The sequence below is a fragment of the Vigna angularis genome, chromosome 1 (assembly GCF_016808095.1).
Source record: "Vigna angularis cultivar LongXiaoDou No.4 chromosome 1, ASM1680809v1, whole genome shotgun sequence".
Classification (NCBI taxonomy): domain Eukaryota; kingdom Viridiplantae; phylum Streptophyta; class Magnoliopsida; order Fabales; family Fabaceae; genus Vigna; species Vigna angularis.
Window position 1 is genome coordinate 65,247,977 of NC_068970.1, and position 17,959 is coordinate 65,265,935.

Sequence of the window (17,959 nt, forward strand, 5' to 3'; positions counted from 1 at the left end):
TATGACTATTTTACCGTGATACAGTATAAAATGAATGTAAAAATGTGTTATGATACCATTACTCAATTATGTACATTGATATACATACAAACACTTACAAACAAATTCAATATAAAAAAAGTGAAAATTTTTACCTTACGGCCTATAAAACGAATTATCACATATATATAAAAGTTAAAGAATTTAGTTATATTAATTTGTTGATTTATGAACGAGGAATCATATGATTATACACATTTATATTCATTTTATACATATTATAAAGATAAAATATTATAAAAATGTAAATTTTGTACTTTTAGAAAGAAAAATAAAGAGACTAAAATATTACAATGAAAATGTCAAATAAGTATAAAAAATTTGTGTGTTTGTAAGATAGAGTATACAATATGTTACATTTGTGAGTTTTACAAAAAAGTAACAATAAGGTGACACATTTTACATTTATTTAACAGACGTTATGTTATAAAGATAACATGATTATTAAAAAAAGTAAATTTTTATATTTTTAAAAAAGAAAATTAAAAAAAAAGATATGAATGTAAAATTTGATGTTATCAAAATATTATTTTCTTTATAAAAGATGTGTTGAAAAGAAAGATGAGAGAGAGAGAGAGGGGGGGGTTTGGTTGGTATGGTAATTAGTAACTAGTAACTGGGAAAAGGAAAAGTGAGTGAGAAGCAATCTGATAAGAAAGTGGACCCTGTTGCTGCTTCAATCTCAATCTCATCTGTTAAAACATAAGAAGATTCCCAGCTGAAGATAACAAAATTTTGTGATTATTATTGGCTTGGACCACTCTTTTGTTTCCTCATCAACCCAGAGAATTCTGCATTAAATGCAGGCCTTCTTCCATTTCACTCACTATACGGAAACCCACTTCAATATCTAGGTCCACTTCACCATCATCATTTCACTCTCGATTCCTCTTTGACCTTTTCCTCTGCAAGCCCATTATCTTCTCTTCTCTTCTTCCTCATTTTTTCCTCTCCATTTCTCCATCTAAATATGCATATATTATACAACTTCGTTAGTTTGCAATTAAGGTTGTTGGTTTTCCACTTAATAGAATCGTTGTCTTTCTTTTTTTCTACTAAAACCTTCTTCTCTTACTCAGAGTTATGATTGGGATGTTTCTCTTTGCACTGTGTTACTTGAAAAGAAAGCATGGAGAAGATATATTAATTATTGTGTATTGATTGTGACCCACAACTAAATAGTTTCTACGATTTTAGATTCAATATATATAGTTTGTGAACCACGTGATATATGCTTCTTCAACTTCTACAACGTCTAATGCTTCTGCTAAGTGAAACAGTGATTCATTCTGAATGGTAGAATGATATACAAGTATATCTTTAGAAAAGTTTTGGGACAATATTTGAAGGGTAACTTACACATTAAAAGCCTAATGCTCAAACTTGAAGCAACTTTTCTAGATATATATAATGTGTTTACCTGCGTGATTTTATTCTCATTTACCGTAGTGAATTTTTCTAAAATATTTTTTAAAGAGAATGTGTTATTTTTGTTAGTTTTTATCGTCATGTGGGCTCCATTATGGGAGCGTTACGTACCCTTTTTATATCCCATTAACATCAAGCAAGTGTAAGTTTTTTTTATCTTATTCCTTCTTTTTTGTCTTTTCATCTATAGACCCTTTTCCTCATATCAAATGTTAGCTCTAGCCTTTCCTTCCAATTTTGATCATCAACAACATAATCTTGTTATTGTTATTGATGACACACTTGCATATATTCTTTTCATGTTCTTAATTTGACTGCACTTTTTTAGTATCCTGTGTACCTTTATCTATTATGGGAGATTAGTTTTTAAGCAATAATTAAGGCTCAATTGCTTTGGTGGTTGTTATTAAAATCAGTTGCTTTTGTGTCTGTGTGTGTTTTCACCACTAATAGCACTTGTGGGGTCTTTTGAGAGATCTATAGAGAGATTTAAGAATCGATGGAAGACCTAATTCGAATATGGTAATTGGTGTTTCGTTTTGATTTCCCACAATTGTCTCATACTCTTTCTTTCCATGTAATAACTTTAATTAGATTTCGTAAGTCCATGTGCCAATTCCTTTTCATCTCTTGCATGTTCGTGAAAGTCATGATTCTAGAAAAACTACCAGTAAATAAACAACTACAAATCTATATGCCTTTCTCATTTTTCTTTTTTCTGAATTTTTATCCCACTGATTGATCAGTGGATATTCTTCTTCATTGCATTGATGCTTGACATGTAAGGGCCAGTTTAACACTTCTTAAGCATGGTTCAGTTCAGATGCACTGTTAAACTGTAGCAGAACATGGTTTCTTTAGTTCACACAGTGAAATCTTTATACTTAAAATTACTACATATCCTCCTTATCTTATCCACTCAACTCCAAGCAATGAATGAGACTCCTCAAATCCAGCCATATCACTCACTCATAGCCTCTTATTTCATAAACATTTTTAACCAAAAAATATAAAAAATGCTTTAAATATTTTCATAAATTAAGCAAAAATATCTATAAATAATTAAACTGATAAAAAAAACGTAAATATATAGTGGATGAATAATTTCTCAAGTTCTACAACTGAGAGGTGCTAGGGTTGTGATTCTTGGTAAGGATATAAATCTTATATACTTAGGGTTAATTTGTTCTAAATTGAAAGATGAAAAAACAATTGACATTTAAAGAAGTGATCTTTTGATACTATGAATGAGAAGAAGCAGAAGCAGAAGTAGATGTGATAACATAACAGATAGTAGTTTTGGGAGAGAAAAACTGGTGGAGATGAAAAATGAAAGTGAAAATTTATAGTTATTAAGTTTAAGACACACATAAATACAGGCACAGTTTGTGATCCCATAATAACTGCTCTCATTATTTGTACCTAGAACATACTAGTAAATAATTATCTCCTCGTGATTTGTATTGATTTTCCCTGTCATTTAAACTTCATAACTTCACATTTAAGTCTTGTTTATCCATTTCACTTTCCCTCTTTCAACTCCAAATTTGATCGGATATCCTTCTTTTACGGCCCATGTCAATGTGATGCCAGGACAGTATCGGAGCACCAAAGCTTTATCTATGGAAAGGTCTTTTTCTTCTTCTTTTTTTCATCTATCTTCCTTCTTTTCCCTTTCATTATCTATGCTAAGGTCATGTTAATTGCCCATTATTGATCTTCTTCACTAAAGTTTTATCGTATAAGGTCAATAATACCAAAGACCTTTTCAAACAGAACAAATCCTTCTGCAAAATTCCACCTGACTACTTGTGCCAAAATTTCTCACAACTTTTCTTTTTATGATTTGGTAACTTTCTTTGAATGATCAATGAATAATTATTGATGTGTTGAAAAATAAAGCAGATATAATTGAAAAAAAAATACAAGGCTTTTTTGAACTTGGTTTGAACGTGTAGCACTCAATCATGCTTCAGTGGATTTCTTCTTTTGTATCTTTATGTTTTGGACAGTTTCTTTTGATAATAACTATCTAAAGGATTAGTAGGCTGTAATGAACCCTACTGTAACTACTCCCACTCCTATACATATATCTACTTGAATTGCACATATCTATTAATATTTTCTAAAACCTAATTTAAGCTGGCAGTAATATATACCAAGTAACACAAAAGAAACATGATGCAGTGGCGCCATTTATCTTTCTGAGTCTACAACTGCGGTGTGCATTGCAACAGTTTGCTGAACAAAGTTGTTAAATGAATAACCAGATAATATTTTGATCAAAAGGTAGCATGGGAATATTATACGCACGAGAAAAAGTTGTATTAGATTGGATTGTATTTAGAAGGACGACCTGTAGAATATTATCCATGTTACTAGTTTTGGCAATATATCATATATAGATGTCTCACTGCATTTCAGATATATCAAAACCTATAGTATACTATCTATGTTAACATAAACGAATGATAGACTATGATTATGCAAAAAGTTATTTTTAAAGAAAACACAACTGTCATATACAGGTACATAATTCAAATAACAATTGGGGTACATTTATAATTAAGTTTGGTGTTTTGGCTGACTGTACCTTCCTCTATTTATGGAAGTGTTTCATCATTGTATGCGTGTCTATATATATAAATATAGACCCCATTCAACCAAAAAAAAATCTAATACGACTCACAAATTTAAACGATAGTAGTTATTATCATTATGACTACTGCGTAAGTATGCAGAATTCCTCTAGTAATAGAAAATCACGGGGTGTTGGTACCTCAATTTGATGCTGACATCGAACACAAATCCTAAAAGATTTCATTTTCGACACAGTGAAAGAAAGGTTTGGTCCCAATAACAAGTCATATTTGATTGTGAAGATATGCAGGAAATTGGTGTGGCATAATGGAGACGCAAGATATAGTTAGCATGATGGTTTACCGTTTTTGTGAATTTATAGATGATGAAAAGGGTTGTGAAATGGGACTGAAGTGAAGCAGTGAGTTAATGTGAAGAAAGAAAGCAGCTGGTTATAGTTATAGAATGGGAAAAAGGCCGAGTCAATTGACAGTGCAAGCTCACCGGTTGGTAATAATTATATAGAGGAAATGCAATGTTTGTGCGTCAGGTAAAAAAGTGGAGAGGAAACTGAAACTGAGCCAAGCAATTACAACGATGCATAGACGAGAGAGAAGAAGCACATGGTCCAAGATAAAAAGCTATAGCAGCTGAGGAAACAAAAGAAATACGGCACTTTAAGCTGCTCGTATCTTTGGCCTTTCTACGGCTTTTTGTATTGGTTCTCGCGATGAAAGAGGACCACAGAAGAAAGAAGAACATAATGATAATAATAAAAATGGATTTTTACATCACAAGTAATTGGTTTGTAACCCCAAAAGCTTAGAATGGTCTCTGCATATTTGGAAAGATGCTGCTTCTCTCTGCGCCCCACTACTGTCATGGCCCTGATTCAGATGCAAGAGACGTTAAGGTGGTCATCATGAATAGAGTTTGTTTGTGTCTGAATGGTTTGAGAGAGTTGACAGGGACGACTGAGTCTGCGACTGTCATTAAGCCCTCACACAGTGGCACTGAAAAACATGCTGCTTTTTATTCACATTTATAAGTCGCCAGAATAGCAGTCCAAAGGAAGGACTACACTATCTGGATTCCCTTTTCTCTCTCTTCCTCTCTCACCAGTGTATTTCTGCAGTGTGTATTCATTTCCTTTTTGAATTTCCTTTTTCTAACTTTATTTTCCTCAGTACAATCCTTTAATGCTTGTTAAGGACTCCGCTTTCTGCCCTACACCACCAACAAAGATCTACACATAGTCCAAACACATAATCCAAAACAACCAAAACTAAAGGGTGGGGAATTCAGTGCTTCTCTGACTCTCATTCATTGCAATGCACGAGAGAAAAACCTAACGAGAATGAAATCACTACATATATATATATATATATATATATATATACACACACACATATGTACAAGTACATATACCGCCACATCATCACACCCTCCACGATATTATATATATATATATATATACCGCTTCAAGATCATATAACTAGTTGCTACTAATTAATTAAAGAACCCAACGGTTAACCATATTACTCATCATATAATATATCTGTATTTATACCACTTTTAATCACTGCACTGATAAAATGGCACAAAATGCGAATAATTTACATTACTAAGAACATACGTTTTTCCACCACCTCGCTGACTATTAATCCCACGTACATAACCGTAGCACTTGCCTCACAAAGGATATTAATTAAGGTAGGAAAAACAACATGATGATATGACAATAACGAAAGGCAAAGAAAAAATAAGATGGGTATGAAAAATGTAGAAGGAGAGAGAGAGAGAGGAGATGATGTCTATGAGTTAATGGGTTTGACACGATGCTTTCCAACTTGGGCAGTGTCTGTTGTTATGTAACTGAAGACGAAAGAAGTCTGGTCGGAAGGAGCAGTACACGTTACGGTTGGCGACTGGAAATGGTGCTTGCAAGCAAGGCAGGTGATCTGAAGCATAGTTGAATGGATCTGTTTGATTGCGTGGTCCTTCAAGGCGCAGGCTTTGTCCAGTTCCGCTAGCGCTTGTTGTCTTATCCTTTTGGCATTAGTGAACTCCAGTTCCGCCTGCTCCATCTGCCTCTTGGCTTGCTTCCTTGCCTCTTCCGCATACGCTTTTTCCGCCACCGCTATCCTCAGCTGCTCACGTGCCTCATCTTCAAACCTTCCTCCCAATGACTTCTCCCTCATGCACCCTTTTTCCAATGACCCTATCGATAACTGCAACTGTGCAGAGGGGTTTCCCTCTCTCTTATTGCCAGTGCCTGACGCAGCCCCGATCATTTCAATAGGAGGGGCTGTAGAGAGCTGAAGCTCAAGGTTGGGCTGGAGCTTGTTCACTTTGTTGTCGTTGTTGGTTTGTGTCGTGGTAGTGTTGCTGAATAAGGCCGGTTCTACTACTGTTTCCGGGAGCTTCCGAATTATTACACCGATTTGCAAAGGAGCACCTGTGCTGAAATTGTTTTCGCTAGAAGGGCTTGAAGCTGTTCGAGACAAGCATGCAGCAGCTTGCACTGCCTGCGTTTCTGACCGCAACCGCCCCACGTTGCACGCGTCTTGGTGTTCAATAAAGCTCTCCACCCTACAAACAATATTGAGAGGTCACAAAGAATCACTCCGTACCTTTTGAAAAGCTCATGAGATCCTTCCTTGCAAAAGTAATAAAAAGAATCGAAAAAAAGTTGTTCATATAAAGGTTCTTGGAAAAGAAGTCAAGAGGTGGGGGAGATGTTTCAGTTTCCACTAAAAAAAGACAACAAACTGATGTCATTTTGAGGCAGCTTGTTCTCAGCTGGTATTCAATATACAAGGTTCTTGAAGAAATACAGTACAATGTCGCAAAGGTTTAATGAGAGAAGGTGCGTAAAAAGGAATGGCGGAAGGTGTTGATGAAAATATATATCTGTGAGCTTTGGGAACCGTGTGTTCCCAGCTGTCAAGAAACAGCTAGGTTGAAGACTTGTTTAAGGTTCCATCAGTCAAATACTAGTAAACGTTAATTTATTTATATATTTATGATTCTCTTTTGCTTCCCCCATAGATGGCTTTATTTCGATTCCAAAAAATACATCTGGCCTTTTGATAAAGTCAAAAGGCGAATAAAATATAAGAGGAGGATAGAGATGTGTATTAAGTTAATGGAAGATTTGGATGAGGAGGGAAAGAAAAAGGTGGCGTTGTTGTGTAGATGGATATACCTTGAGAAAACGCGGCCACAATCGCAAGAGTGGCCTCGGGTGCCACACGTTTTAAGATGAGCTTTGTAATCAGACTGCACTGCGTAGCCTTTGGAGCATCTCTCGCAGACCCATTGCTTGTGACTGCTGTGTTTTCTTCTGAAGTGCTTCTTTATGCCGACAAGATCACCCAGAGCGTGGCAAGGGTCATGGTGCAAGCAAGTAGGCTCCGGGCAAACGAAGACTCGCTTCTTCACCAGTGGCGTCTCCCTCTTCAAGAGCTTCCAGGGCACCTTGTGGCGGCGCCGGTGCATCTGAAGGTTCTGGTCCCGCTGGAATCCCTGGTTGCAGATCTCACAGACGAAACGATCTGATTCAAGCAAGGTCTTGGGTGAGAGGGACACGACTTCTGCATCTGGATCTGTGTTGAGTTTAATTCACCCGAACCCATCATCAAACGAATGAATTAATGAATTTTCCCATCATTAAACATAACTTTAATTACTCTTGGAGAATAGGAATAGATTCATGTGATGGGAGTAAATAACAATCAGTAAAAGAATCTAATTAAGAAAAAAAAGGAGATTAGATTAGAAGTTATAGAAGTTAGAAGTAATCGTGCACCTGGTGTTCCTGCAGGCCTTCTCTTTCTTTTATTAGTGGGAGTGGTAGCATTCTGGGCAAAGGAAAAGGGCTGGGAAGTGGGAAGAGAGGAGGGAGATGAGGTTTTGAGCAACGTGTCAATCCTTACAAGGGAGGCCATTTGTATGATAATAGGAAAATAGAATTAAGAGAAGGAGAGGTTAAGGAATAAGAGAGAAGGTGATGAAGAAGCTAAGAGAAAAGAGGAAGGGAAAAGCTTTATTTATTTTTTCCTCTTTCGGTTACCAGACTCAGCTTTCTTTTAACTTGCTTTTAAACTTTGAGCTTTTTCCAACAGCTTTCTCTCTCTATCTCTGGGTTTCTCTCTTGCTCGTATATTGAACAGGGATAGCTAATAAAGTTTGAAAAAGAGACAGATAAAGAGAGAGAGAAATGGGTCCAGAAGAAAAACATCCCCACAAACACACAGTAAAATTTTGGTTGCTTTGGTTTGCATGCATAAATAGAGAGGCGAAGCCCCCAAATACACACGTAAGCTTCCTATTTTTGTCACACTCCCCTCAACATCCATCTCATTCTCACGCACTACTTAGCCTTCTTATTTCTTCTGTGTCTTAGAACTAGTTAGAAACTCATAAGAGAGAGGGCAGATACATGTTTATAGACCATTGTACCCACACACACCATTTCTAATTAATTTCACTTCAGCAGGCACCTTTTTCAAAAGCGATAATGAGGATGTGAAGTCACCCTCAAGGGCATTCAAGTCATCATCTTTTTTCTGTCCAACGTGTTTTTGCTTTTTGGTAAACCAGGGGCATCACCTTAGTTAACAGTTGCAAGTAAAAACTGCCAACATTGTCTTTTGTACGTGAGCTTCGTAATCTTCACAATATTGTTCATAGGCCCCCAACACCTATACTGTGCTGCATTAATCATCATTTTGCCTCGACTTCAACAAGAGACCCACTACTGTTTTTCTCACCAGAATCTATGGTAATTTATGCAGGTCGGGCAAATATCAGCTTTACCACCCAAATCTTTAAGCTTTCTGCCTGAAAAGAAGAAAAAGAAAGAGTATATCCACAAATACTGAACCAAGATTCATGCATAAACACTTCGATTTTATTTTATTTTATAGATATTAAAATTCCTTTTCAAATTTCTCATTGAGTTTGTTTGTGTGAATTTGTAAACCATGTTTTTCCACCTCTAAGATATCGTGATATATAATATATTTATTGTCATGATTTTAACTATTGATTTTGAATTAATAAATGAGGAAGATGACAATGTGAACTTCAAGGATTGAATCCATTTTAATGGCTTTCGTTTTACATGTTTAACGTGAAATTAACATGAAGGCTATGTGATTAGCTTTTTAATTTCAAAGAAGATCATGAACTAACTTTCTTTTACAAGTGCCTACATTCAAATTTTGGAAACATCGAGAATGATTAGTGGCGTTCACTAACGAACCCATTAAAAAGTTCTGAAAATCAATAATAAATTAATCAATTTATATCTGTTTTTCATAATTAAGCCTTGGATTCAAATTGTTTAACATTTTGGAACCAAGAAAATTAGAATTAAATTAATTATTTAAATACTATTATATTAGTTATTAATTTCAGTCACATATAAGAGGAATATATATATAAAACTATAATGTATATATCTAATTTGATTCATGTTAAAAATATGTTAGAGAGAGGAACACGATACATTTGTTTGACATAGGAATACGTTAAAGGAATAGCTATCCTATACTAATACGATTACGTCACATTATCAGACACAAATTATCTATTTACTTCCATTTAGATACTCACACTCGTATCTTTATCAGGAAATAAGTACATCTGTTGTATTCTCGTATCTTTCCATTTAAGATTTTAAATACTATAATTAAATAATTTTCTTAAAAAGAATAAAAGTTACAGTAAAAATATATGATATTAAGAAAAAGTAGATTGAGAAAATTATTTAATTATAGTATTTGAAATGATGAATAAGATGGGATTTGAATTGTTACGTAAATGGTGAATAATGGTAGCTGTATGTGTTTAATAATTTGATTGATGAAGGGTGTAAGTGGGGCCCATTCACTATTCGGCGATGCTTATTTGTCCTTTATGTATTTGTTTGTATTTGTAGGCCTGTATTGTACCATGCAGACATAACAAAATACACTCTCTCTCCCATTATGGAAATCTTGAATCTTACTTCTTATGATGCAATGCAAATATTCCATTCCTCTTACGCTCTTAATAATATTACAATATTTAATGTGTATATCATCAAATATAAGAGAAATATATATATGACAGTAACTTCTCACCCAAGGAAACACTCCTATACGCAAAATCATTTTCCTATTATTCCATCCATCAAACTATTTTCTATCCCTCAAATTTAATACTCTTTTAGATTAGGCTAAGATCTTCTAGAAAAAGGGTAAACTCAAGTTATTTTCATCTCGTCTTACGCTAACATCGTCTTTGTGTGTCTTTAAAACCATCACCATAATCACACAATTTTAGTTTAGATCATAATCACCCAACTGAAAACCGATTCACCAAGTCTTCCTATTATTGATTAACAGAAACAACTAATCATATAAGATTACTTTTGCAAGGATTAAACTAAATTTATCCTTCCAACTATACATTTGATAAGAGATAATACTCTTACTCTCAAAAAGATATATTAATTCGATTATTATTTAATAATATAAAATATCTACAAAGTAACAACTCAGTTCTCGAAGATTTTATATCTTATTTTAGAGACTAAATTCGATACATTTTTGTTTAAAATTAAGTTAAAGACATACATGATTGATATTAAGGTAGTTCACACAATTTAGTGAGGTTTCATTTAGAAATAGTTTAATTAGAATATTAGAAATAGTTCAAACAAAGAAAGTTTAACACGTAAATTTTATTTATTTATTTTCTCGTTTTTTTTTCTTTTGCTTCTCGTTATGCTCTTTTTATTACACTTTTATTATTTAATCCAAATATAGTATAAATGAAGATGGGTCAAGTTAAAATCATTTTAATTAAGCATATATGAAAAATACTAATTCAAATATAGGTAGGGTAAACTAATATTATTTTTGTGGCCAAAATAAAATTATATTAGTCAAAATCTAGCTGATATATTTAAATAATTGAAAAACTTACTTTTGAAACAGTGACAACATGTAACATAATCTCTTTTAAGCCTTTATCCAACCTCTTTGGTCAGCGTGTTGTAGCACTAAAACAATAGGGTTTCCATGCTCCTGCGGTTCTCCACCTCTGCTTTCACTTGTTTGTTCTTATTCGTCTGTCGTTGCGTTACAATCTTTTAACTCTTCTCTCTTCCTTTTTGAGAAAATATAGTCATATCAATAGTAGTTTTAAAAGAGTTATTTCTAATTCCCATCTTCCACTGTTTTTAATCTAATGATCAAAGATGAGTTTTCACTGTAATTGTTAGATAAAAAGAAAATAAAGATTGGATGGAGAGGCGTCTACTTATTTTAAACACATCTCATACTTCATTTTCTTTTAATTTGATGGTCAAAGATTAATAGCTGCTTAAAATAATGTGTTATATTAAAATAATGATTATAGTAAGAAATAACATTGTAAAATCATTTTGAAAGTAATTTGATATTTGCTCTTCTTTAAGGCAGGACAGATTACTCTTAAATATGAGTTTTGTTTGCACAGTTAAATTAAAAGAAAATAAAGGTCAGTACTAAAAAAAAGCCTTTAAATTACACTCTTAAAATTGCCGAGGAAAATTAGTTTTTAGGATCATGGTAGGAACTTAAATGTTCACAAACATCATTTAAAGGCTTTATATGATGAAAATGTGTTTATATGAAATACTAAATAATATTTAAACGAGTTCTCTCTTTATTGATATTAAATTAAGATTATAATGAACCTTTCATGCCTTCACAAAAGGTTTTTCTTTTTCATACAAGCTTTCTAATTCCATTTAGTTGAACCCTTTCGTTCTTATTCTCCTATCTAAAGAACAATGCTAACGATACACTCTTTAGTACATCAATATCTTTGTTACAAGCAGAAAGATATAGATGTGCAGGAAGAAACTGCTCTTGTATCAATCAATACCTTTATATATTGTCTACCTAATCCACATAAATATTTTTTGTATTTTACATAAATTGTTATTATTTACTAAAAGAAAACGCTCGTGTGCATACTTTTTCCAGTCACTTTGGAGTCAGCACCGGAACAAGATGCCAATTGCAGTGCAGAGTTACGGAAGCAAACAGTTTGGTTTTCAAATCTTCGGGCTCGTATCTTTATACTATATGATTTCATAAACTGAAGTTTTTATTCAAGCAGAAAAAGAAAGTAGCACCACGCAGAACAAAATCGATTAGTCCCTCTCAACTATTTATGCACAAATACTAATACCAGTTATTTACAACTTTTGAAAAGTGGAGGTTGTATTGCGCTAAACATGTAGTTCCTCCGACCGCTTCAACGTGATCTAAAAAAAGGAGTACTAAAATAAATCCGTGAAAGGAAAGTCCTTAGCTATTATTCATCGGTAACGTCAGAAGGCAACCGATATGTGCGGATGGCTCGTATCTGAAGCAAAAGCAGAGTGGAAATAAGAAAACCAGTTAGTATAGTAATAATAATTCTTTCACATAAACTCAGTATCGCCTATATATTTCTACAGAAAAATTTGAAATTCAAAAGGCGCACATTTTCTTCAATTAAAACTAAAACACAATAGAGCATCCATGGATGACAGACACTGGCTCTACAAATGGAATGGATAGTTATGCCAGATTGTCAATGCCGTCTTTTGAACCAAAAACCAGCAATAATCTAATTTTTAGCGGTAATTTAAAAAAATATGTATATAAATTAAAGATCACAAGTGCTCTTAAATAAAATAACCAAATAGGCATAGCATAAAGTTAATCGGGCCAAGCTTAAAACGGAAGAAGAATAGGACATATATCTTACCTGAGCCAAAGCATAAATTGTTCGTAAGATTCTAGCATAATCTGTTCCAAGCATCTGAATGACAACATCGGCCAAAAATGTTCCCCAAATCCTGTTCCACAAGCCAAATAAAATGTACAGAAATACTCGCTAATTGTGCCTCGTAGCGTACCCAAATCAGAAAGAAAACAGAATCATGGAACAAGGTAATGGAAATCCAAACATTGAGCAATGTTCTTATCGAATGGATCATGCCCATCATTGTCCCAATATTTGGGTTTACACAAGGCAGTGCAAATCTACCAACTAAGGTCTTTTAAACCAATAGGCCAAGCTGAAGTCATGGACAAACAAATTTTGCCATTTGAAAAATTATGAAGCAGATTGGTGCATTTGCTGTCTTCACCATGTTTGGAAGGGAATTAAGCACAGTCAGAACAAGTAGGCAGTTAATTAGATGGGAATTGTTATATTAAAAGAAATGCTAGGAAGAAAATAGGTAGCACACTCTTTGCTATTATGTGAAATTATTTTATGATCTTCTAAACGAAGTGGGCATCACTCTGTATATATTGGGTCCCTCGTGAAAATCATCCAACAACGAGTGTATTGTTAATTTCCTTAATTATAAGGGAAATAGGGACATTTAAAACAGACAGACAATTGGATAATTAGAGGGGAATTGTTAGATTAAGCGAAATGCCAGGAACACAATGTGTGACACTCTTTTCTATTATGTGAAATTTATGTAGGACCCACTAAACTATGTGGTCAGAATCCCTATCTATTGGGTCCCTCGTAAAAATCACCCGATAGTAAGTACTAAAGAGGGCATAGTTAGCGTTGTTCTTTAGATAGGGGGAATAAGATGCGAGGGGTTCAACTAAATAGAACTATAAAGCTTGTATGAAAAGGAAAACCCTTTGTGAAGACCTGAAAGGTTCATTATAATCTGAATTTTTTAATATCAATAAGGAGAGGACTCGTTTAAATATTATTTAGTATTTCCTATAAACATGAAACAGAAGCAAAGAAAAAGAAATGGTATTATTATGAAAATAAAAAGCAGATAAAAATTGTTGAAATCATAAAACAAGAACAGGTGCATGACATACACAGGTCCAAGTAATGTGAGCATGCTTCTAAAGCCCAAGTACCTAGATGCAGCACCGAGAAAACCCTGGAATAAATCTAACATCAGTTGAGAAACATGTTATAAAATCAACATAAACAGAAACATTAGTTTGTTTTAGCAAGAAAAAGAAAAAACAATAGACATATGAAACAAAGAAAATAACTAACTCTGCTGACGTAACTAACAAGAAATCACTATTGTATCTTGATATTAAATTTTCTTGCAATAGAACTAAATTATCAAAACTAATATTAGGCTTAGGTTGATTCATAAATGTCTAAGTAAAGTGGAAGAAATACATATGAAATTTAATTTTGGTCCAATTGCAAACGTTAATACAAGAGTGAATCAGTGCCCCACATATTAGAAAGCCAGTCAAACTGTTACAACAAAAAATGCTTTGGTTCCTCAAATGGTATGACATCATTTCATTAACTGACAGTGCATAAAGTTATACAGATGACGGGGAATCAAATTTATACTTATTTCATATTTAATTATTTAACTGATGCATGAGATGTTCACATTCCAAACTCTTGGTTATGACATGATACATTGAAGCTTCAAAACGTCACTCTATATACCTATATGGACATAAACTTGAAAATTTATACCATTAAAATAAAAATTGCATAACAATAGAAGCATATCAAACTCTCTTTTCAGGCACCTGTTTTGCTGCAAGCAAGGCTGCTCTGGATTCTAGATTAATCACAGCTAACTGCCCACCCTGTAAATCATAAAGTGCAAAATGGATGTTGGAGTTATTGTTTGGAAATACCAACGCACCAGAAATCTCACCAGTTATACCTTCTTCACCAACTCTTTCTTAACCTGGTAGTTGGCAGCTTCTACAAGAACTTTCCCAGATAATTTCCTCGCTAACTACAAGTCAGCATCTAGTCATGACTTGAGGAAGAGGCCCAAAATGCTTTCTTTTGGAAACACATTAAAGAGAGAATAAATAAAACACAGACATCATCCTCTTACCAATTGGTATATCTTGGACAGCGTGAAAACACCACCTCCCTTCAAAAGAAGAGGAATAAAAATGGAAAAGACCAATCACTCAAAGTTTAAGACGATATTAAAAGAAGCGGCATGTGAAGTGAATCAGTTGAGCAACAGATTATACAACCTTCAGAAGAATTGATCGAATATCTTGGGCACCAACTTTGGAGTGCAGTTTCCATGAACTGAGTCCATGCTGCAGAGTGCCCTGACCTTCAGATGCAGCACTTTCGTCGAAGAAGGCAGGGTAGTTTCCTGGTTCTTCACTACAAGACTATAAAAGCTTTAGAGGTGATGAGAGAGAGACTAGGAAGAAAGGAGGTCAGTTGACTTACGTAGAGTTGGAGTGCAAAAGGTGGAGAAAAATTTCTAGTTCAAGGTCGTGTGTTGACAATCGAGTTGAGCAAGGAATATCAAATTTCGTCCTTATGTGAAGCAAAACATTTCTATAAGATGGCCTCCAACCCCTGGAAGAGGAAAGAGCCAGTTAGATATGTGGCGAAAGGGTGAGAGAGTGGAAGATGAAAAAGAACCTTAATGTAGAGCGGGCATCGGCAGCAAGGAAGAAGAATCGGGACTCGAGAGCTTCTATAAATTGAAGACGCATGCTCAGATCGACTCCAATCATGGAACGCTGGAGCTGGGCTGTGTTTGAGAATGGGATTGATTTGAGCAAAGGACTGAAGTAACTGTGAGATAGGAAAGGGATTGTGAGAGAGCTTGAAAGAAGAACTGAATTGAACTGCACGAAAGAAAGTAGTGAGTTACAGTGTGACCTTGGACCGAAAAGGATATTTTCAATCTCTGACAATTCGGTATCGGTGGCAAGCTCAAGCACCGATCGCAGCTCTGGATCGAAGTCATGGGCACGGTGATAGGGGGAATTTGCATCTGCATTTGCATTCGCATTTACACTTGCAGCTTGAAGAACGGAAAAGGTTCTACGAGGAAAAGGGAAGGGATTGAGAATTGGCGCAGAAGAAAACAGTGGAAGTGGGTAAGAGAGTGTTCTCATTCCCATTCCCATTCCCATGGACACAGTTGCCATCATTCGATTCGATTAAACCAATCAATTTGTTTAGTCTGTGTTTCCCTCGCCCATTCACACAAAATAATTAGGGCACAATTCCTCCCTAAATTGCTATATTTTTCTTATTCCTATTCCTCCCGCTCATATTTTTCATTTCTAGTAATCATACCCTTCATCAATTATAATCATCGTTGAATCTTTCCAAAACATTATCACTACATAATTAGCATATATCGGAATAAGATACCCTACAATTCAAACTAAAGTGTTTGTTCTCATATTGAATCTCCAAATAAAACAATCTTTGTCACGTGTTATGGTGTACTACCAAAGAAGATTAAAAGAAAAGACTCCTCATTAGTTCAATAAGTATTGTGAAGTCCATTACTTTACCTACCAATCTATGAAAAAAATAAGATGATACAAATAATGTCTTTTTACATTTAAATAAGAGTTTGTATGTCAATTATAAGAGTATAAACATAACTCTATCTGTGAAATTGATGTTTACTTGGTTAAAACTTATTAGAAATGGATCAATAAATCATAATCAAGATCAAAATTGTCCCATTTTACTTAACATGGATGATTTTGATTTCAAATTCTATTTTCAATAGAAAAAATATGCATATTAAAATGACTATGTAATCTCAACTTGTTATTAGATGTGAACCAATACATTAAATTATGTATTTGACTCCAAATCTTTAATATTAAGATAAAAAACATAATTATTAGAAAAATGTTTTATAATTAAGTAAATAATACATCATTTTAGATTATTTATTAAAATCTCATGTAAAAAATTAAGAAAAATATCTTCTTTTTCACTTTATATTTGCTATCAGATGAGAGATGTATTAATATAATAAATAAAAAATATCTCTTATTGGTTTTAGATAAAAAGTCGTGTTACTTTGTAATTTCAAATTTTGTATTATAAAAAGTTGTATGAGTTATAACGACTATATATATGATTTTTTTTCTAATAAAATTATAATTTCAATTAGAATGAATGATTTTTTTGGTAGCTTAAGTTTTCCGAGATAGTACTAAAACAACAAATTATAATTGTTATTAGTTTTAAATTATTTGAATTGCATTATATTTACTATATTAACTTTTTAAAATAATTTTACTAAATTTATCTAACTCTTTTCATCTTACTTTGATAATATGTTCTGAATGATTCTACCTTTTATAATAAATAATTATAACTATTCATACAATTTATATATTACATTTGAAGAGTGCACCCTAAAGGACTAAAATTTATTATTTATGAAATACATTTATTCAAGAATGTCATTTTCAGAAATATAAAAACTAAAACTTTTTAAAAATATGGAGTGCAGAAACGCCAACAACAATAAGAAATAGAAATATGAGGATTCTCCTCCACCTTTTTCCGCTAGAAATGTCTCCAACATTTGTCTCTTGTTCATAATCATCACTTAATACAATGAAATCTGTAGTAGGAATGCTCCATTCCTTGTCTTCCACTCGAATATATAGCTGAGGTACTTGTATCCTGTTTTTGATGCTTTGCTTCTCCTTGTTGTTTGTTTTACAAGATAGCACACAAATTCATTTGAGAAGTGTATTTTATCTTGGGAAGGAAGTGTAACACCCCTATGCTATACACACCCTCCAAAGCTTGTTTAACGAGTAAGATGAATTATATCATCTAATAAGTAGGTATTACACTATCTTCTCAAAAGAAAATACACATTTATATAGGTAGAAGAAGGTTTACTATTATTTTAATATATTTTTTATGTAGCATACTCAGCATCATCAATCATTTTCCACAAGTAGTTTTTGGGCAGCAAAAGCACTTAAACTTAGACGCTTTATGGCGAAGAGAGCAAAAAATGTGAACATGCAAAAAGAATTGTTCAAAAGTCTTTCATTACCAAAAGGATCAAAAGGCATTCTAACATAATCTCTTAAACATGAAG

At 33.6% G+C, this 17,959-nt stretch overlaps 2 protein-coding genes and 1 long non-coding RNA gene across 4 annotated transcripts; 1 reads left to right on the forward strand and 2 right to left on the reverse strand.

Annotated features, from left to right (window-relative positions):
• Positions 1 to 5,643: 5,643 nt before the first annotated feature.
• LOC108333398 (zinc finger protein SHOOT GRAVITROPISM 5) lies at positions 5,644 to 8,332 on the reverse strand. Its single transcript, XM_017568831.2, has 3 exons — positions 7,859 to 8,332; positions 7,256 to 7,655; positions 5,644 to 6,639 (listed from the first exon to the last, which is right to left on the reverse strand). Exons 1-3 carry the CDS (start codon positions 7,995 to 7,997, stop codon positions 5,862 to 5,864), a joined length of 1,317 nt encoding a protein of 438 aa, XP_017424320.1. The 5' UTR covers positions 7,998 to 8,332; the 3' UTR covers positions 5,644 to 5,861.
• On the forward strand, positions 7,487 to 9,006 carry LOC128195933 (uncharacterized). Its single transcript, XR_008247864.1, has 2 exons — positions 7,487 to 7,625; positions 8,847 to 9,006. It is a non-coding gene; the product is annotated as an uncharacterized LOC128195933 (long non-coding RNA).
• Positions 9,007 to 12,174: 3,168 nt separating this feature from the next.
• LOC108332478 (uncharacterized) lies at positions 12,175 to 16,181 on the reverse strand. Of its 2 annotated transcripts, none has more exons than XM_017567764.2 (10): positions 15,745 to 16,181; positions 15,502 to 15,657; positions 15,304 to 15,435; positions 15,096 to 15,234; positions 14,948 to 14,986; positions 14,768 to 14,842; positions 14,628 to 14,687; positions 13,980 to 14,002; positions 12,844 to 12,934; positions 12,175 to 12,456 (listed from the first exon to the last, which is right to left on the reverse strand). In XM_017567764.2, exons 1-10 carry the CDS (start codon positions 16,017 to 16,019, stop codon positions 12,406 to 12,408), a joined length of 1,041 nt encoding a protein of 346 aa, XP_017423253.1. In that variant the 5' UTR covers positions 16,020 to 16,181; the 3' UTR covers positions 12,175 to 12,405. The 2 variants fall into 2 exon arrangements, with proteins under 2 accessions (XP_017423253.1, XP_017423252.1); XM_017567763.2 differs by having other exon boundaries at positions 13,938 to 14,002; positions 15,745 to 16,171.
• Positions 16,182 to 17,959: the final 1,778 nt, after the last annotated feature.